The 22,398-nt window shown below is 35.2% G+C and overlaps 1 protein-coding gene across 5 annotated transcripts in view; it reads right to left on the reverse strand.

The window, feature by feature from the left end:
- The window catches only part of LOC128025875 (uncharacterized), a 50,664-nt gene that overhangs the window by 14,137 nt on the left and 14,129 nt on the right, over positions 1–22,398 (reverse strand). For 2 of the 5 annotated variants that reach the window (XM_052612454.1, XM_052612452.1), the window contains exons 6-22: positions 21,031–21,149; positions 20,107–20,221; positions 19,878–19,955; positions 19,640–19,755; positions 18,589–18,736; positions 11,229–11,338; positions 11,075–11,144; positions 9,582–9,731; positions 8,197–8,346; positions 7,022–7,278; positions 6,821–6,941; positions 5,681–5,875; positions 5,438–5,590; positions 3,686–3,903; positions 2,213–2,396; positions 1,379–1,534; positions 107–421 (exon numbers count right to left, since the gene is read on the reverse strand). In XM_052612454.1, coding sequence (XP_052468414.1) covers positions 107–421; positions 1,379–1,534; positions 2,213–2,396; positions 3,686–3,903; positions 5,438–5,590; positions 5,681–5,875; positions 6,821–6,941; positions 7,022–7,278; positions 8,197–8,346; positions 9,582–9,731; positions 11,075–11,144; positions 11,229–11,338; positions 18,589–18,736; positions 19,640–19,755; positions 19,878–19,955; positions 20,107–20,221; positions 21,031–21,149 — 2,655 coding nt within the window. The remainder of the gene's footprint in view (positions 1–106; positions 422–1,378; positions 1,535–2,212; positions 2,397–3,685; positions 3,904–5,437; positions 5,591–5,680; positions 5,876–6,820; positions 6,942–7,021; positions 7,279–8,196; positions 8,347–9,581; positions 9,732–11,074; positions 11,145–11,228; positions 11,339–18,588; positions 18,737–19,639; positions 19,756–19,877; positions 19,956–20,106; positions 20,222–21,030; positions 21,150–22,398) is intronic. The other 3 variants (XM_052612455.1, XM_052612456.1, XM_052612457.1) reach the window with 3 other exon arrangements.

Raw genomic sequence — 22,398 nt, forward strand, 5'->3', positions numbered from 1 at the left:
GGGGAAGGTACAAACAAAACAGAGAAGGGTGTTTTTGAGGAAAGAGAAGCAAAATGTAAGAAGGCTGAGAGGGATATAACACAGAGTGATTTTTAATCATTCTCACCCTGTGCACAGGTTCAAGCACCGGCACGCCACCTTCCCTCCCAGGCTCTTGCACCTGGATTTGTGTGTCTCCAGAGTTACTGAAGCTGAGGATGAGGTTGACAGTGCCTCCTAAAGCTGAAGGACTGGGTTCCTTTAACACCAGGTACGGCGAGTCTGGCCTCTCTAAATGACCACTATCATCGCTTCCCTTAGGACTGACACCCTTCATCACCTCGTATCCATAATCGTGCTGCAAACGGTCCTCCATGTCACCAGGGGGAGCACTTGTGAGGCTTTCGGTTTTCTTCTGAGAAGCCTCGGGTGAGGTTTCCACCTGAAAAATGGCAAAAGGTGAGGAGACTGCATCTTTGGGTCGATCTTACGAAAACTGTCAAGGATTTTCAGGTCACTTTTCATAACACAAGATGGAAAGAAAAAATATGTTTTAAATAGAGACAAAAACATATCGTATTTTAGGACTTTTAAGATTGCTTGCATTGTGACATTATTTGACAATTAAGCACATCAATTTCCCATTACTAAAAAAGCAACAACAAAAAACTGTATTATACTCTATATTTTATTCTATATTAATAAAATAGTAAAGTTTGTTTGCATTGTGATTGTTTCTACATTTAGTACCGTTCATTTAATACATGCTGATTTAAATATAAAACAATCACTGCATTTGCAGTATTTTGTAACTTTAAAACAAAAAAATAATAATGCAATACAAAAATTATTAGACTGAAAATAAGTGGAATTATAAAAATCTTAAAGATTAGGTTTTTTATTTAAAAAAAAACATTTATTTATTAATATATTATTCTTTTTTAATTTTATTTTTTTGGGTTGATCTCATGAAAATGGTCAAGGATTTCAGGAGCATTAAGATGGTTTGCAATGACATTGCATTTATACATTTAGTAGCATTTGCTGCATTTAATATAAACTGATGCAAAACAAATTAATTTATAAAATGGTGAAGTATTGCTACTTTTACATTTGGTATATGCTAATGTAAATTGAAAAATCACTGCTTTACAGTATCTCTTTACTGTAAGATATTTATTGATCGATACAGATATTATTTAAGATAAATCAGAACATTTTCCATCATCAGTTTGATCAATCAACTACTCATCAATTTGATGTTTCTTTACAATTGTATGTACAACAGGAGTGATGAAGTGAATTATACAGTCCAATCAGTTTTTAATTTGTGCACCATGGCTGATTGATTGATTGACTGATCCAAAGAGGGATAAGTTCCCAAATGAATGGGTTCTACCTGTGTTTGCGGGCTGCAGACCATGGTCTCAGAGTAAATAGCGTCTGTCTGAGCTTCTTCAGCTTTCTGTCTGCTCAACAGCTGATCCTTCTGAGCCCTCCAGTGGACCAGGATCCATCCCAGCATGCACCTCAGCTCCTCCATCCTCTCTATGATCTACACAACACATAATAAACAAACCGTTTTAATGTTCAGTCATCCCAGAAGCAACTGAAGCAGATATTAAAGGGATAGTTCAGAAACCACTCTCATTTACCCTCAAGGCATCCTAGGTGTATATGACTTTCTTTTAAAGGTACAGTATATATAAAAAAATATCCTTTATAATATATAAGATTTATAATGGCAGTGAATGGGTGTTATTTTACAATAGTACAATTGATGACCAATAAAAGTGCATCCATACATCATAAAAAATGCTCCATAGGACTCTGGGTAGGGACGGGTAATTTTAATTGATAATAGTTATAAATTAATAATTAAAATTAATTATAATAGCTAGAGTTTACAGTTTAATTAAGTTTTAAATATGGAATTTTTTATTACAAAAACCCATGGATTTGCTTCATGAGGCCTTTATTAACCCTTCGGAGCCAAGTGGGACACTTTTTATGAAGGATGGATGCACTTTATTGCACTTCTTTTGGACTATTGAATATCAACACTCATTTACAGCCATTATAAAACATGGAAGAGCAGGAAAATGTTTTAATATAATTTTTACATTTAATATGTTTGTTTCATCTGAAAGAATAAAGTAATATACACTTAGGATGGCTTGAGGGGGAGTAAATCAAGGGGAAATGTAAAGAAAGCTTATTTGTGACTGTCTACCATCTTGTTGAGGTGATGCTCATCGTCAAACAGTTTTTGTCCAGCCACAGCGAGCTGATCAAACTCCTCGAACTTCTGCTCTATCTGCCGATCCAGAACCTCAACCAGAGGCTCCTGGTTCTCTCGGCTTTGACGCAGAGCACTTTCGGAGAAAATACAGGAGCGGGTGTCTTCCGTCCAAGAGCTGTGGGAGAGAAGAGAGGTGAAGACAAGCGCTTCAGGCCAATACACAAGCTCAAGATGACGCTTTCCAGACGTTTCTCCAAACACATTAAGAGAACACCATGTGAACAGACGTCTCCCATCAATAAATCAAACATTAGCTCTGCAAATTATATTCATAGAACATTCCTGGTGAATTACACACCGAAAACATGTGCAGCTCACATTTCACCTTCAAGGACCTTCGTGATTTTTTATTTATTTATGCCATTATTTTCATGACAATTAAGCAAGTTTCCCTCAAATTTGCATTACTGTAATGTGTCCATTATACTGTATTTCCTAATTAAAAAAAAAAAAAAAAAGATAAAAATACAGTTTTTTCGGGACTATAAGTTGCGACTTATAGTCAGGTGTGAATAATTTATCAAAATTAATTTGACATGAACCAAGAGAAATGAACTAAGAGAAAACATTACCGTCTCCAGCCGCCAGAGGGCGCTCTATGCTGCTCAGTTCTCCTGTAGTCTACACTGAAGACATAGAGCGCCCTCTGGTGGCTGGAGACGGTAATGTTTTCTCTTGGTTCTTAATAAATGCGACTTATATATGTTTTTTTCCTCATCATGACATATTTTTTGACTGATGCGAGTTATACTCAGGTGTGACGTATAGTCCGAAAAATACGGTAAATAAATACATATTAAGTATTTACCATTTATGGTAGTTTTTGATCTAGTTTTAATTTATGCTGGTTTAAATTAAGTTTTTTTTTTACTTGCACTATTGCATTGTCTGGGCACATTACAGTAAAACAAACTGAAACAGAAACCTGCTTAACTGTCACAAAAATAGTGAAAAAAAAATTATATTTATAAATTACAATTTATGATAAAAAATTACAAAGGAATTAAAATGACTTTTATATATGGTAAGCATGTATGTATATATATGTGTGTGTGTGTGTGTGTGTGTGTGTGTGTGTGTGTGTGTGTGTGCGTGTGCGTGTGTGTGTGTATTACATACAGTAAATTTAGTTGTTTTTTTATTTTAAATGATCTACTACTTTCTATTTATTATTAATGTGTGATAACACAAATAATCAAAATTTAGGGAGAACTGTCACAATATATGTCATGAAAATATTGTAATGCAAAAAATGTCCAATGGTCCAATTTATTTTATTTTTTTTAATTTATTTAAAAAATAAAAATGGAAGGGGCATGATTTGTACATGTTCTTGTGATGTCAATCTTTAACAAAATGAGAAATAAAATGAGGTCTCATTTAATCGTTTTATCACTGACTTACATCATTGCCAGATAGTTCCTTAAGAAATACCGCAGATGTCTGAACTGCAGGAGTCTCTTCTTGTTTTCAGTCACACTTGTGCCGAGCTCGTCCCAGACGTTCAGGCTGGTCTGAATCTCATTCCCTACAGCGGTCATCCTCTCCGGACACACGTCTGACAAACGCCTCGCCAGACTCACCAAGGCCTCGACCTCCTCCTTCAAGACCCCGAATTCAGCCTGGACGAAGAAAACACGTCTAGGTTTAAGTTCACAATTGCATACTAGAATCCAACTAGTGCGTTTCGCAGCATTAACCCTATGCAAACTGTGCAAACTCGTACGGTTTTGAACTTTCAGTGCTTTAAATCTTTTAACTAAATGCTTTACATATGCATTGCTGGCATCGCTGACAGAGTTTCTGAAGGTAATTAAAAGTGTTAATAAGAATCAAGCCGCTCTGTGTTTCAGTCCGGCGCCTGCAAAACAGAGATTGTCAGATGCTTTGTGCATGAGCATCAAACTATTTTTGGGGTTTCCTGAAAGATGTGTTTACGTTTGCACGCCATCGAGGTATTATTGCATTGTAACGCACCCACACAATGCTGTGGTCTCAAATGAATCAACCGACACATACAAATACACATCATAAACGCCAAAAACCTGAACACAATGGAGTCCTGTGTGGATAATAAAGGCATGTGTGGGCTCACTTCATTATCGAACAAAACAAGGGTCTGGCTGAGCCTCGGTGGATGTCCAGCTTCAACCACAACAGGAAACAGATTCTAGAAACAATGTGCTAAAACAAATTCATCACAAGAGGTGGGAGAAAGACGTTTCCATTAGATCAACACCAGGAGGTCACGGCAAACAAGATGCTTCCTGTTCTCAGAGCGCTTTCACTGGTCAATGCTTCGGACGTGTTATTGTGTATAAAACACTGGGTTGCTGTCTTACTTTAAAAAATATATATAAATAAAACAACAACCCCACAAAAGGGTGAATCACATGAGAGCATGTCCAGGTAACATTTCACAACAAAAATCTGCATGAATAAAATCAGCTCAGTTTTTACCACCATGAATTTTATTTTAAATGTAAAAAAATGTTGTTGTTTTTTTGTTTGTTTTTCAATACTACTACGACTACTACTAATTAATAATGATGATAATAATAATAAATATTATTATTAATAAATATAATTATATCTTTTTCATTTCTTGTAATTAATTCTTATTTTTATAACTTAATTGTCATGGAAATAAATGCAATAATAATATTTATAATAATAAGATGTATTTTTTTTGTTACTTAACGGTCATGAAAATAATCACAGCATGATAATCACAATAATATATAACAATAATAATAATAAACAATAATTAAATTTTTTACAAAATAATAAAATAATACACAATCTTATAAAATTATATAATATATTTATATTTGTAATTATTTTAATGTGAGTATTTTCCTGAAAATGCTGTAAAAATAATCTGTATTAAAAAAGATACATTGAGGGCAGAACAACAACAATACAATTATTTATAAATATTTTTCAATTTAATTTAATTATTTTTCTTTTATTATTATTATTATTATTATTTTTATTATTTTTTGCATTACAGCAGCAAGATTGTTAGGAGAAAATAGCTTTAACTGTCATAAAAATAATGTAGCACTGCCTAATAATTTACCGGTCTGTATGAGCTTAGGTTTCGTGACATTCACCCTAAACTCTAAACACATTCTTCTCTAGCAGAACCCGTACCTCCAGCTGGTCCTGGTACTCCTGCAGGTCATCGAGACCGCAGCGATCCGGCTCACATCTCACTGCCATCTCACTCTCCATCTCCAGCACATCTACGGCGAGTTCGGCACAGCGCTGCAGACACTGCTCCATGCGCGCCGACACTATGGCATGCTGGGAAACGAGGCAGAGATGAATAGGACGGAGAATAATGAATGTCAGGTCTGCCTCAACACAAACAAACGTTAATGTGACTCTACTCACCCTGGCGAGCAGCTCCTGGATGCTCTGGTCATGTGACTGCGAGCTGCCCCGCTCCCGCATCGTGTCATTAAGCATCTCAACGGCTTCTCTGAGCTCCTTCACAGGGTTCCCAATGGCTTCCATCAGGGGCTCATCATGTCCTTTCACCGGCAAGCCCAAAAGAGACGGTCCAGAGTCAAGCTCACTGCACAGCGGCTGGAGGAACACAGTTCAACAATGAATAAACCAGCTCTCTGGAATACTTGATTCTGATTGGTCGATCCTGCCATGCTGATCACATATTTCTGTTTAATGGCACTTGACTGTATAATGAACTGTTTCTTTCCAACACAGCTGTGCTAGTTTGATGTCTCATATCACTCCATAATCTCTTTGATCTCATATAATACAATCATTTAAACTCAAATCAGTATTGCATGTCTACTTCAGATTTCATTGCACTTCTTCACTTATTCTGAATGTCATTATGAAATAAAATCTGAATTGTTTTGGCTTTGAGCTGAAAACTCTGAAAACTCATAAAAATGGGTAGAAATCACAGAAATTACTAATAATAATAACAATACACAGCACATGCACACGATTACTGATTATTACATTATTAAATTATTATTTTTAAAAATAGATTCATCAGTGTAATATAATAATAACATTATCATTTTAGTTCATAAGTTTTATAAGTACACAGTAAATAGTTATATGTTAATTAAATAAAATAATATAATATTAATTCATATGTATATCAAATTTATATATTATGATTAATGCAAATTATTAAAATATTTTTATATTATTTTAAAAGTATTATTTATAGCAATAATAATACTAATCCAACATAAATATATATTATGGAAACTGAAATGAATGGGACCATAGATGATGCTGACAATAATTCAGACATTTTTACAGTGCAGCTCGTGGATTGTTGTTCTATGGTGGTTTGGAACAAGCAACCTTTCTGGTTATCACTAAACCATGCAATCTTCTTATGGTACACTTGATCTCTAGTGCTAACAAATACATGGGTTTGATTCCCAGAAAATGCACGAAACCTTGGCTCCGATAAGAGTCACTTTGCATAAATGCATCCGTCAAATGCATGAACATAAATGAAGTGGAAAAATTTAACCCATAGCTAACCTGTCCCAGGGTGCTGTAGTGACTTTCCTCGAGCTCCAGCTTCTCCAGGAAGTCTGTGAGCATCCGTGTGTCCTTCAGCTCTGAGCTCTGCTGGGTCAGTGCCATCTGCACACTGCTGAACCTGAAAGAAACAAACATGCTCATACATCCGAACACCGCAGCGCAAACAACATCTATCCGAGTCGAACCGGTGGCACACACTTCTTCTCCACGTCCTTCAGCCGTGCACGAAGCAGCTGAGTGTGAAGATGTCTTTGACCGCTCAGATGATCTACTTCCTGTCTGAGTGTCTGCAGCTCCAGACGTCTGTCCTCCAGCTCCTGCTCCAGCTGGCAGCTCTCTAGCTCCGCCACGCTCACAGACTCGGGGTCTCCAGACAGAGACGGCTGTTTGATGGACAGCTCCACCTCTTCTAACCACGCCTCCAGACTGGCCAGAGACTGCAGCATCCACACCACCTGCCAATCACAGCCAAACAACTCACAGTGATCAATAGTGAGTCTGTCACAGTTTATACAGTGCACAACTCACAAATACACTCATGAGACAGAGCAGACCATTGCATTGTGAGATATTATATTCTATGATTCGATACTGAACAATTAACAAACTGTGTGCATTTGGCAAAAATTTGTTTACTCTGGATTTTAAATTACATTTTGTGACTATTTTGCCTTTTGGCAGTCCAATATAATAATGAGTAAAAGAGATTGAAAGAATGCAAATATGACCTAATATTTAATAAAACATATATATATTTTTGCCCTTTTTATGTTACTTTCATTTTGTTTGCTTGTTTGTATTATATGCATTCAACTTACAACTTTTGTATTGTGACATTATTTGCAAGATAATTAAGTGCATTTTCCATCTAAAACCAATGATTTTTTTCTGCATTCCCCTTTACATTTTCAAAACGAATATTAAATGCAACAAAACAAAAATAAATTGTATATTTGATAATCAAACATTGCACAGATTTTCTTCATGCACCGTACAGTATTTATGTGAAGCAGTATGCAAAATGCAATGATCATTATTTCAAACAGAAGTCTGCTACATTTTTGTTACACAACCTTATTACGTTGCATGTTTAATCCATCTTGTAAACTAATAGTGTTTTTACATTTTACTACAGTTTTGTGTAATAAAAAAAAAGAAAAGAAGTCAAATTATGTTTTGATTGACACTGCAAGTTGACTCTTGATGTTGCATGCACATGCAGTGTGCTCTACTGTAGCTGTACTGTATGTGGGCATTTCTAGGCATAATAAATGGCATATTTTTCTCAGTATATACACTGCACAATATTTTCTTTTATTAACACTAGGCGATATACCATTCCAAACATTCAGGGGAACAGCAGATATATGTACCCTGTAGCTGAGCTCGTCTGAGAGCTTCAGGACCAGTGCGTTCCTCTCATGTCTTCTCTTCAGCTCGTCCCACAGAACCTCCAGCTGACTCAGAAACTCCTGGATCCTGATGCTTCCCGGATGCTGAGCCCTCACCAGACTGTAACCCTCCTGAAAGCAAACAAGAGGTCTGAGTTACCATTTTAAATAATTCATACATACATTTTTGTTAAATATATAATATGCATATTATTTTATGTACTGTAATATGAAAATATAATTTGTATAATATTTATTTTAAGTCTAATTTCTAGTTAATATAAATGTGTAATTTTAATAATAGTAATTTTCATTATGGTATATTTTTTATTTACATGATATTAATATTTTATAATATTTATTAGTATAATATACATTTATATCATTGTTATAATAAATTATATTTGCATGTATGTGTGTACCGTATATATTAGTTAATATAAATATAATTGGTATAAATAAAATTAATGCTAATTCAATAAAAAATATAGTAGTATTAAGTCAAACCAAGTACGATTTGAATTTTATTATTAATGAGCATTAATAATTATTATAAAATGTGTTAATTATAATTAAGGTTTATAATATTTATTAGTAGCAGGATTTAATATACAAAAACACTTTTCAGTTTAGGCAACAGCATCAATCCCGAAGACATACATTAAGACAAAATACAACAACAAAATATGGCCAAAACCACCACAAAATAAAACTAAAAACACTATTTTATGTAATTAAATCAAAACATATCAAATGACTCACTCTTTTGAATCAGCTCACTGAAACGAACCATCCAAACAAATTAATTTGCTACAATGTATCAAACTCACACAATATTTCACTGATAAGCAGAAAGAAAAATCATAAAATACACAACTTCATTGCTTTAATTTAATTATGATTTAAACTAGAAAAGTAATAAAATAAAAAAAATAAAGGATTTATTCTTAATAAAATGTAGCATGCAGTAAAGAATAGCTGCACTACATTTATACTTGTTGGAAAAAGTAGCTGCTTCTAAACTTTATTTATTAAATTTTTTTACACAACAACTGAAGTCAAGTTTAATTTCCAGAAATTGCATTAGCTGACAAAGGCGAGACTGAACAGTATTAAATGCTGACTGTAAACCTTGAAGTGCTTGCGAAGCTGATGACGCAAAGCAATAAATAACAGTATCATCTGCATAAAGATGATATTTAATGTTAAGGATGTTATCACAAATATTATTTATGTATAACGAAAATAAAATAGGTCCCAAAACTGATCCCTGAGGGACACCCTTTGAAACTGACAGGACAGATGACATGTGTTCTGTCTGTCAGGTATCTATGCACAGTTGTTGTGTAAAGCCAGTGAACACTGACCTTCTTGAGCAGCTCTATCCTGGCTCTGTTGGACAGGATATCCTGTTCCAGTGAGGCCTGACGCCTCTTGGCTGCTTCGAAACCATTCGGCCCGGCCAAACTGCAGATCTGAGTGGCCTTCGCAACGCTGTCTTTGAGCCAGGAGAGAGTCTGTGGAGAAGACGGAGAGAACATGAACACACAGGCAGCAGTCAAAGAGTCCTACAGTTTGACATTAGCACTAACACAACACTCTCATAATCAAAATACAAACAACACAAATATGAAACATGCAAATAAAATACATATTTTCACTAGAACTATGTTTGATTATATTTAAGTAAGCTATTTAATTAATTCTAATAATATTTATTCTAGGTTTTAGCATATAATAATAATAACAAACAATGCATTATAATACTAAACAAAGTGTAATTAAAAAAAATAGTATTTTTTATTGATTAATGACTATTAATGTATTAAAATACATTCTAATATATATCAGTATAACATGCATTTTTTATAATATTGCTATTATCAATCTATCTATACATATATTATTTTCTATACATATAATTTATATAAATAAAACCGATTCTAATTAATTTCAAATTTATCAATTAAATAAAATTCATATTTGAAAAGTCTGATTTCTAATTAATATTAATAATATTAAATTAATTATAATTTTAGTAAAAAAATTATAAGTGAAAGATATTCACTTTTATAATATTTATCAGTATAATATAAATAGTGTTGTTTTAAATAAATTAGCTATATTAGTTAATATAAACAATTTATATAAAAATATTTGATGCAAATAAAACATTAATGTTATTTAAAGTCTGATTAATTTTACAATATTATTGTAATAAGATTTGTATTATTATTATTGATAATTAATAATGTATAACTATCATTTACAAACAAAGACAAACCCCCTCACAAAAGAAAAAGGCCGTAGTGTTTACAACTGTGACGCTTTCTCAGTTTCAAAAGTATGTGAAACATTTAAAGTTCGCGGCACAGAATCTTTCAAATAGCTTACATCTGAGAGGTTTACACACCGTTCTGTTATTATGGCGACATTTTCACAACTAGAAATGTGACGATGAACGAAATGAACAGTGATTGGTTGTTTGACATGTCAATCAAACAGCCTCATGGGCGGGTCTTTGCCAACTGAAAGCTGCTATGAATTCCAGACCTTCAGCTGTCAGTCTAAAGGTCTGGCTACGCGAAACAAAGACCTGTCTGACCTCTGAACCGCTGACTGCTCGGCACAGACTGGGTTCAGAAGCTGCCGGCTGCGTTTTCAAGCCAGAACAATTCCTGGAAGTCACACACACAAGCTGATCCTCATGCAATAAGCAAAGACCCATCAATCAACCTCTCAGGAGTTTATTCCGGAGCAGTCCGAACTCTCAGATGAACCGCGGTAAAGCAGCGAAGAGCTTTTCACAGCACAAGCGATGGTGTAAGTCTTGTGTAACGGTGGAGTTATAAATAGGCACCTTGTCTGCAGAAACGGTGAACTTCTGGAGTTGTGTGTGGCTGCTGGACTCGGGCCTCAGTGCGTTCCCACTGTAAAGCACCACACAGGACTGCTATTTAGCATGCATCTTTAATTTGCATGCATGCAAACATTTTCCGAAGTGAAAATGTCACCTTTCAGTGTGGAGTTTGAGGGTGACATCGCTGGCACAGGCACGCGGTGCGATCTCTCCTGCATCCCGGCTGTCTGAGGGCTTCCCATAGTGCTCGGCGTCTCTCCCGGCCTGTGGAGGAAAACAGAAGGAGCATGTTCATCCAGCAGACACTGATGTGTTTAAGCGCCTACAATGGAGCATTGTATGCTGGTTTAAAACACGGTGGTCTGTCGTGATACTGGTGCGTCATACGCCGTCCTGAACTGCGTGGTTGGCTGGTAAACGGGGGCTGAATATCAGCATGCGGCTGGAGGTGCGGACAGTGTGGATGCAATCCCAGACAGAAAGGCAGTCACTTTTTTTTTTTTTTTTTTGGAAAGCTACAGTGAGCACCGCTTTTCACATGAGGAAGCCAACATGGGAAAATAATTATTCTGTATAAACGCCATGTCTCGATTAAAAGGTCTCTGCTTTTTCATGAACATTACATCAGCTGTGGACAACATAAGTCTAAACTTAAGATTTGAGGAAAAATAATCAGCATTGTTTTTATTGATGCTAAGCTATTAAATGTATTCTAGACTTCTATATTATTATATGTGATGCAAACATTATTTATATTTATTACAAATATTTGCTTTTAATAAATTCTTTATTTTATTCAGGAGGGATGCCCTAAATTGATAAAAGTGACATTTATAATGTTAAAAACATATATATATATACACACACACACAATTTATTATTAATACAGTTTATGCAAATATAATTTTGATTTTTTTAGTTAACTCATTGTATTTTAAAAGTCTCATTTCTAATTAATATTAATCATATTAAAATAAGTATAATTTCACTAATAGCCATTTTCATGATTCTTATGGCTAATTTTAATTATTATTAAATATGAATTATTATTGATTAAATTAATTTTACAATATTTATTTTAATATATTTATTTAATATAAATTTTATAATATTGCTATTTTATTCTTAATATTTATAATTTTAGTTCATATAAAAATTATTAAAATAAAATGAAAGCATATTTAAAACATAATAATATTAACATAAAATATTACTATTAAAATTACTATTTAAAATTACGTTTTCTAATTAATTGACAGTATTATTATTATTATTATTATTATTATTATTATTATTAAAGTATAATTCTGGAAAATTACGGTTTCCACAAAAATATGAAGCAGCATAACCATTTTCAGTATTGATAATAATCAGAAATGTTTCTTGAGCAGCCAATCATCATATTAGAGGGATTTCTGAAGATCATGTGACGCTGAAGACTGGAGTAATGATGCTGAAAATACAGCGGAGCATCACAGAAATAAATTACATTTGAATATACATTTACATAAAAAACAGCCATTTTAAATTATAATAATATTTTACATTATTAATGTTTTTACAAAATATTTGAAATTATACTGTACTTACAAACAAATTTTTTTACCTACAAATGTAAATTTTAAGGACAGAAAAAGTTTCGTTAACTGACCGGTGGGATGTGTCTTTAAATGAAGGCAAAAGAGATCGGAAAGAAATACTTTCAGTGGATAATGATTTCAATCACAAGCTTTTTCTTAAAACAACTTATCATAAGGTTTGATATACAGAATAGGTCAAATTAATAATGTGATTATTAAATCAAATTAAATTAAAAATGCCCATCCCATTTATAAAGCAAGTATAAAACGATTCTATGAATGCTTTAAAAAAACAACAACAATGTTTTGACCAGGACATAGAAAGTGAAAATAATCATTGCAAAACTGCAACAGTGCTGTCTTTCAAAAACGGACAAAACCTTTGTTCGTGCAAGGCACCGAATCGGCTCATTTCTGCTTTTATGGCGGCATATGAATCTGCTCTGGGCATTCTCTGATTATGAGCTCAGGATGAATGAGTCAGAGTTTGGGAGAGAGAAACGCGTGACGCTGGAGAGAAAGAAAGAAACAGTCGCCTGAGAAAGTGTCATTAGGAGAGCACAGCAAATTTACAAGGCCTAATAGTACGTATAAACACGCCACTCAAAGAGTGCAAGCCTCGAGTTTAATCACACAACGGCACGTTATCAGGCTATTCGTGAGGTCAAGCCTTTGAATAACAATTACACGCTCCGACGTCTCTCCTCCACATGCCTGCTTCAGATCAGTCCAGGCTTTACTTCAAACTCCTGCGCTTTTCCTGCATGATGACAACTAAGGGACAGTGGATAATGTCACAAAAAAAGCTCTCGAATGGCTTCCTCTGCTCGTTCCCAGCACTGTATTTCATCAGCTCTCTCTGCCTCTTCCAGTGTAAAGATGTGGAGTGATGTCAGCCAAACACTCGTAGCACATACGAAGCTTGTGGCGAGCCATCTGGGAGCCATTATGCAGAAATACAGGCCTCTTCGTCATGTTTACCTCACGTCACTAAACAAGAAGTCTAGTTATTCACACACACACACACACACACTCACCAACAGATGGATGCGATGCCTCAATGTGTAAAAATACACAGGTTTAGACCTTCTTGAGCTGAAACAATCTTTAATTAAACCAGGGAAGTTGGTTTTGGTTTGGGTTTTGGGCACTTTATTCGACTAGCTATACACCAGCTTGACCTATGGAAGCATGTTTACAACACTGAATAACAGTGTTTGGAATAACGCCGTTTAAAAGAACGGCGTTAGGTAACCACGTTATTTTTTCAGTAACAAGTTAATCCAATTAATTACTTTTCCCGTCGTTACAACGCCGTTAACATTACTGGACGTTAAATGCGGTGCGTTACTATGCATTGATTTAATAAACTATATAATCCGAACGCACCCCTGGCTCACACAGCGAGTGAGGAGGTGGGTTAATAACACAGACAGTAAGGTTAATAACGAGATAAGCGATTATGATTGGCTAAGGCGGAGTCATGTGTTTCATGGTAGCCAATCAGAGCCAGTGTTTTTACACACATGCCAACACACGCGGCAGCGGCGACACACAAACACGCAACAGCTAAACAGAGATTCGCAGCAGAGATGGCGAGTCAGGAGCAATCCTATGAAAAGTTGGTATTTTCAAGGTAGAGATATAAGCAAATTAATTGTGGTCAAAGGCAAGAACGTGCATGTAATATGTTGCCTACATTATGTCCAGAAGCGAAGACTTTGTCGACATCCATTGTAAGCAACTCTTAATTTAATGAAGCATCTTACAACGACACACGCATCTACAAAGCTAGTGGTAAAAACACCTTTCTTACAAAGATAATACTTGAAGTGCAGGATAAAACTCTTGTTGTCTTTTGATGTGCAATACATATCGAAAGTTATGTATGAACACCTGTCTGTTCTACCCGTTTCAACTGACTTGAAAAAACGACTAAATAAAATACAAATTCTTCGACATATAGCAACTTTTTTTTTTTTTTACAGTAACGCAAATAGTTACTTTCCCTGGTAACGAGTTACTTTTATTACAGAGTAATTCAGTAACTAACTCAGTTACTTTTTGGAACAAGTAGTGAGTAACTATAACTAATTACTTTTTTAAAGTAACGTTCCCAACATTGCTGAATAATAATGAAAAAGTTTTTTGCGACTTTTTACCTTGCAGTTGCAGGTATAAACTTGCAATCGCGAGTTAAAAGTCCAATTTTGGGGTGGCGGGGACAAGTTTATATCTCACAATTTTGACATTTTAACTCACAATTGAACGTTAATATCACGCAATTAATAAAAAGTCAGAATTGCAAGATTGTATCAAGCAATTATGAGGGAAAACAATTGTGGAATAAAAAGTTGCAATTACCTTCGGTGGCTGAAACGGGCTTCAACAGATTGAGATATAAGTATAAGCCTGTAAATCCTGACATGAAATAATGGTAAAAAATATAATAATAGTACATTTTGAAAATGAAAATTTTTGTTGATCATCATATTTGATGCTTCAGGCTTTTTTAGCTCATATAGCCTGACGTCCTGGCGCTATTGTATCTGGATGCGCTATCTTGAACGGTTATATAAAATCCCTCATCGATTCACATTTATCGCTCTCTTGAAGGAGTGAAAAAAAAGCTCGATTTGGTGTTTGAACACAATTGATTCCTCTTTCACGTCTTCTTGAGCTTGAACGAACACATACACAGAAAATCTCTCAGAGTATTCGCTCTCTATTCACTGTCGGTTGCGTCTTGACATGATCCTAAACAGTGGTGAAAGAAATTGGATGTGTATCATTATATTAGATTCGTGCATTAGTTCTTAAAGGCACGGAAGAGCCTATAAAAACCTGCTGCTGTCTGTGTCAATGTTAATCAAACAAAACACAACTTTTACGAACGTTAATCTATATTTTATTTATACAATGAACACTATGCAGTATATTTCTGTACCTGAAAAGTAATTTTACATCATGCTAGTCTTGGGGATTCGTGTGTCACAGTAAATTATATATATATAGCAATACATTAATATGATGCTGATAAATATAATAAAAACGTATATCATCATATAATCAGTAATATTTAACTTTATTAATTAATATTAGTCATGTGCTGCTTCGTATTTTTGTGGAAACGATGATACATTTTCTTTTTCACGATTATTTAATGAATAGAAAATTGAAAAGAACAGCATTCAATTGAAATAGAAACCTTTGGTAACATAAATGCCTTTACTGTCACTTTTGATATATTTAATACGTCCTTGCAGAATAAAAGTATTACTTTCCTTCAAAAAAAAAAGAGAACCGGCATTACAATTTCCAGAAATAGATCCAAGATAATCACACTACACACAATGGAGCTCTTCTTTAGAGCTAATGGCTTAATATAACAAATTGTTTATGTTGCTTTTTAATTAATACAATAAGTGTTTCTTCTATTTTCTGCAGGTATACATCCAAGAGATGTTATTTAAGCCATAATGTCAGCGGAAATGGACTTTTGAGAGTATGCTGTTTGTCCTGGTGGCTGTTTTTGCCCTCGCAGCACAATCGAAGCGTGTCATACCTCATGGAAACCTCTAGATCTGTCCTCACAGTATCAATAACATCTCCAAACGCTTTCCTGAAGCCATGTCTCACAGACCACTGTGCTATACTACCCTCCAAAATAACCAGTTACTCAGTCAAAGTAAAGCAAACTGCACCATCATCATAAAGAACAGCAACTGTATTTCTCTCATGTGACTGAAAGAGGAGTAATTAATGCAAGCGATGATTGGGCATTTCAGCATTAAGCTCCAGAAACACTTGAGGTGCTTTCAGAAAAATAAATAGTTTTCGTTAATTGACGTAACGATAAAATAAAATAAAATATAAAGATAAGATAAACTAAGACAAACATTACAAATGGTGCTTTGGCAACTAACTTAAATACAATAAATTAAAGCCCCCCTAAACTTATGCCCAGCCCCCCTAAAAAAATTATTTGATTAATTAATTAGTGATCGCTTCAGTCCCCTTTAAAAACTCATTTGAGACGGTGGCAAGCTGCATCAAGTTCCGGCTCCTCCCCTGATCTGAGTCTGCATGGATTCAGCGCGTTTTTCAATCCACAGGGGCGCCGAGCAGAGCGAACATCAGAGAGTACAAGGTGTGTGTGTGCGTGTGTGTGTGTGTGTGTGTGTGTGTGTGTGTGTGTGTGCGTGCGTGCGTGTGTGCGTGTGGTGTGTGTGTTCTCGCATCCAATACCAGTACGTCTTCGCTGCTTTCACTTTCAGCCTTTATCACAGTGTGACAGATGTTTTTTCTTCCAACAAAAATGGAGCGATTAACACCCATGAAAACATTCTTTAGAAAACGGTCATGATTTATTTTAATTTACTTTTTGAAATTGAAAACATATTATTGTGTATTTCGGCATTACATTATGCAGCCATGCAAAATAAATTATTAACGACACACATCATTGTCTGAAAGCACTAAATGGCACAGAGAGAGAAACATCATGTGGAGATATCTTGTTTTCTATTATTAAACATAATTTTATATTAAGTAATAATTAATCATTAGTGTATCATGATACATATATTAGAGTAAGAGTAAAGGGATCTGTGATTTTTTTTTTTTTTTTTTTAAGTAATTGATTTATAGAAGTGGCAAATTGATAATGATGTTATTTTTAATAAATATAAATAAATATAGAACAGATTAAACATATTGCCAATAGACAATTACATTAATACATGTTTTGTCTATATTCTTAATGAATATTAGCTGGTTAGTTAAATGATTTGAAATGAAATAAATGTTCAGGGGCTGACTTGATGTATAACCAACCGTATTGTTGATTATAAAGGCTAAAAAGCTAAAAATTAATAATAATACTAATAATAATAATAATAATAATAATAATAATAATAATAATAAAATATAATAATTTATATTTCATTGTAGATGGATATACAACATTTTTTTTGTCGTGCGGGAGTAGGTCTGCAAATGAGCAACAGTCAGGTGAGAATAGAACAGACAGCCTCACACACACAATACCACTGTATTCCCAAGATTCATTGCAGTCATTGAACCCTTATGTTGTTTTAATTTTCTGCCAATTTCCACGTACATTTCATAAGAAAAAGCAGTGGTATCATCAAAGGATAAACATGAATGTCCTAATACTGAATCAGGAAGTCTTTATTGTAAAAAAAAAAAAAAAAAAAAAAAAAAAAAACATATCTACATTCCCAATTCAAAATTTTCCAGTGACTGGTCACATCTAAAAAACTGTATTAGTTTTTTTTTACAGTGTTGTATATGGCTCAGTCAGTACTCCTACTCCCATATATGAAATACAGGGAATACAATGGAATAGTGGATTGCAATAAGGTTAGTAGTATACAACCCTACCCTAATAGTAAAATAATATTTTTTAATCATACCCTTATTGGGGGCTGAGCCCCCCTAAAATCAAAATCTTAGAATCGCCCCTGCTACAAAGGTGTATAATTAATACTAAAATAACACTGCTAAAAACACCTTTTAAAACAAACAGCAACATTGAACAACTATTTATTAATTTGCACAGGATATTTAAATGTGTATAATACGGGCTTAGAAACAATTATCAGCAATATTATCAGAAATAGTTTTAAACTGTGTAAAAAAAATCAAACAACGAAGCAGATGTCAACCGTTTCACAGTCACTTCCTTAAACACTTGTGTGATTGTTTTTTTACATGCTATCGAAATCAATGAATTTGCATAACATCAGCTTGATGCATCAATTTGCACGAAATGTGAAAAGGCCATCTATGTCAATAAACAACAACAATTAAACATTTCCAAAAAAAGAAGGAATAAAAAAACAACAACAAGCAGCATACGAGACTACGAGAATATAATTGTAGAATTACAGCAGAATGAAAGCTTCATACCGTAAACCCCTTCAGACGATTTTGTTCCTCTTTAACCTCCTTTCCCATAATTCTGTGAGGGTCTGTTCCCACGCTGCTCTGGGTTTCAGGGTCAATGCCATCTCTGGTTAACAAGGGGTTGGAGGGGAGCTGAGCTGCCTTTTCGTTCCTATACAAACACAAACACTCAGCCATCATCAAATCAAGCTTCAGCACTGGCTCTAATCATGTCCACGCTCATTCACATTAGTTGACACTCAATAGAGATTTATTACAGTGACCGTGAGTGACCCATGATAGCGGATTACACATCTAGAATTAGTGACTTCCAATGTTTTCAAAACAAAGCCACTTAGACATGTGACTAAAACACACTACGTCTTAGAGTAAATATGCACGTGAGAATAAAGAAACAAATTATATTAGATTATCATTTATATTCTATTTGATAATTACGTACATCAATAATCACATGAATTTAATATATCATTTCAACAATTCTAAAAAAAATGTATTTTTTACCATTAGAAATGTATGCATTCATCTTGATTAAATATCTGTAATGCCAACTCTTAAAGATTTAATATAAGGGAAAGATTCCTTTAATTACATAATTTATTTGACTAACTGGGCACAAATCGCTGACTTTTAAAGCTCAAACAGTGATGAAATCAATACGGATGCTTTGGATGATGGAGCAATAAAACACAAAACAAGCTCAATCTTGGATTCATTGAGCAAACTGCAAAAAAACTAAACAGTTTAACCATCGTTTCCAACTAAATTCAATATTGGTTTAGTGTTTCAAAATGTAAACAGAAGGAAAATTTCGGTTTAGTAATTGGAGGCATTATGAAAATAAGCACGCAACTTTTATATGCATCTAATTATCATTTGGAAGTGGTTTCCTGGCTGTGTCCCATGCGGTTGCTGGTGGGGAATACAAATGCAACATAAACAGGATTATAAAAGGGTGCCTTCGGCTTTGTGGAAACCCCATGATGGAGGGAAATGACTCTTGTCCCTGAGAGGACACCGTAGGGCTTGTGTGGTTTATAACTCTGCTAGTCACCTGAGAGTCTTCTGGAGAACGGTCCAGCAGTCTTTCACCTCGCTCTGCTTCTGTGCGACGCGGTCCGCCAGCGCCGACGGCAGTTTGGAGAGCTGAGAAACACTCACATCCAGCATCTGAAACCACACAGAACGACAGGGAAACAAACACAGGCGTCAGGATAGTGTTTGACACGGAGCTGGACCGTGAACTAATGCGTTTAAGGTCAAGCGTGTGACTGTAAAGGGATGACACACACCATGATTTGACTGGCAACGTCCCGAATTTCCTCATCTCTGGCGATTCCCACTCCGCTGCTTGCAGAGATGCTTTTTCTCTGGAGGAGAAGTTAAAAAAGGATAACATTCTTAGATTACATCAGCATGTAAACAAACAGACACAGTCGGTTCATATTAGTCTCAAAGGTCACAGATACTGGATTTCCGGTGGGGTTTGAACAGAAATAACACAATGAAGCAAATGTCTACCATGTTGTTGATGGTGCAGACGATGGTATCGGCCTGGAGGTAGAAGGACGAGACTTCGAGGGCGAGCTGGAGATTCTCCTGATATTCTTTCAAGTGCGACTGGGCCTTCAGCCATCTAGGTAGTTTATAAATAAAAAATAAAAAAATTGCTAGAAATATACCCCAGAGACTTCAGACTGCTTTTGTGCTCCAGGGTCACACACACACACAGAGTGGAGAACAAAATTAGAGAACAATCTATAAATACTCGTATCTTCATCACTCAGAATTTGAAGGAATATTATCTGTAGGTGTATCACTGTTCTACTAACAAAAAAACATGTTTATGACTAATATTTAGTAGGTCACAGCTGTCAGAAATCAGTAGGAGTTGACTTGAGCACATCTCTAGTGTCTCACACCGCGCTGCTGTGATCTTGCTCCGCTCTTCTTCAGGTCTCTTCTAGAGTTCGGTGACTGTAGAGGGTTTCTAAGACACAACTTAGTCACCAGTGACTCTCCAGAGATGTTCAGTCGGGTTTAGAGCAGGACTTTTCATTATTTCAGTGTTTTCAGCTTCAAGAACTGCTTTACCTGTTTTACAGTGTGACAGGAACATTGTGTTTGGCTGATTGGGAGATGTTTGCAGGGAAGGAACCGTATGTTGCTGAAGGAGGTTCTGATGAATATGTGTCTGTATAAGAGACCAAACTCCTGATCCAGAGAACATCCCTCAAACCATCACAGCTCCTTCTTCTTCACACACTCAGCTTCAGTCTTTCCCCAGTGTGATGCTGATCATAATGTTTCCCAAATAAACTAGAGTTCTCCTCTCTCCACACAACACGCTCCTCAGTAATACTCCAGAAATCACAGTTTTGGTACAACAAACTTCTCTAGTCCTCTAATTCTGATCTCCGCTGTATTTTTATTACGTGCACTCACATTTTGTTGATGTGTTTCCTGCGGGTTGAGATGGTCTTTCCTTCGGTCTTTCCCTGTTTTTCCAGTCTGAGGGCCATGTGATTGATCTCCTCATGAAGATTATTATACAGCTGCTCATCCTGGAAGAAAGTCAGACACATAAAGTTACCTGAGCTCTAATGATCTTACATGACAACAAACTGTTAGAAGAAAGGGATCATTGGGGTTCTATATAGAACCATAGGGTTTCTTTACTCAACTCCAAAAGAACCTTTTATGCTAAAAAGGTTCTATAATGACAAGAAAGAACCCTTTTGGCACAAAGGGTTCATATCTTGAATTTTGTGATCATTCATATGCATTCATAAATGCATTGGAATACACCGAAAAATGCACTGAAAGAACGCACACATTAGCCTAGATGCGTGCACTTTTTAGGCACGATTTGTTTAGTTTTTGAATATACTTGATACTGTTTAAAAGGCACATCATTAAAACAAAAGATACGAATGCACATTTCACACCTAAACAAGCGTGGAAAACATAATTATAGCTAGCTACTAAATTAGTTAAAAATGCCTATCCATATACAGCTATTTGCGAACCCCAAACTGACTCAAATGATTCGCGATCAAGCTACGAACTCCCGAACATATTCAAATGATTCGCGATTCCCAAATTGACTCAAATGATTCGCGATCCCGATCCGAACTCCCGAACTGACTCAAATGATTCGCGATCCCGCTACGAACTCCCGAACATATTTAAATGATTCGCGATCCCCAAATCGACTCAAATGATTCGCGATCCCGATACGAACTCCCGAACTGACTCAAATGATTTGGGATCCCAATACACATAATGCTATAAAAGTGTGCACATCGAGAGAAATAAACAGCAGATGTTCATGTTAACAACTTCTTTAACTTGAGCAAACACTGCTAATACACATACATTTGTTAATAAAGTAAATAAAACGAAAACATGGATGTTTTAATGCTTCTGAATAAAAATAAACGATCCACTCGAAAGTCTCTGCTCATCATGACAGGACCTGGATCAGTGAGCTGCGGCTCGTGCCGATGACGTCACTTGTTGTACACGCCCCCGTCCATTGACTCCGCCCCCACGTCAAAACAGTGCCACAAAGAGAGACGTAATGAAAAGTAAAGCTCAAAGGGAAAATGCTATCGCAAGTTTAAACTAGAATGACACGCAAAATAATAGCAGCGTTGCAAATAAATTAATAGATATGACCATGGAAAATATGTATTGCAAAATCATTGCTTTCGCGCCGTTTCATTTGTTTTGCAATTCTTAATTTTTGTTTACAAAAAGCAAATGTATTTTCCTCAATACTTTAAATAAAATGTTTTAAATTTGTTTTTG

Source organism: Carassius gibelio, chromosome A13, assembly GCF_023724105.1.
Source record: "Carassius gibelio isolate Cgi1373 ecotype wild population from Czech Republic chromosome A13, carGib1.2-hapl.c, whole genome shotgun sequence".
Taxonomy (NCBI): domain Eukaryota; kingdom Metazoa; phylum Chordata; class Actinopteri; order Cypriniformes; family Cyprinidae; genus Carassius; species Carassius gibelio.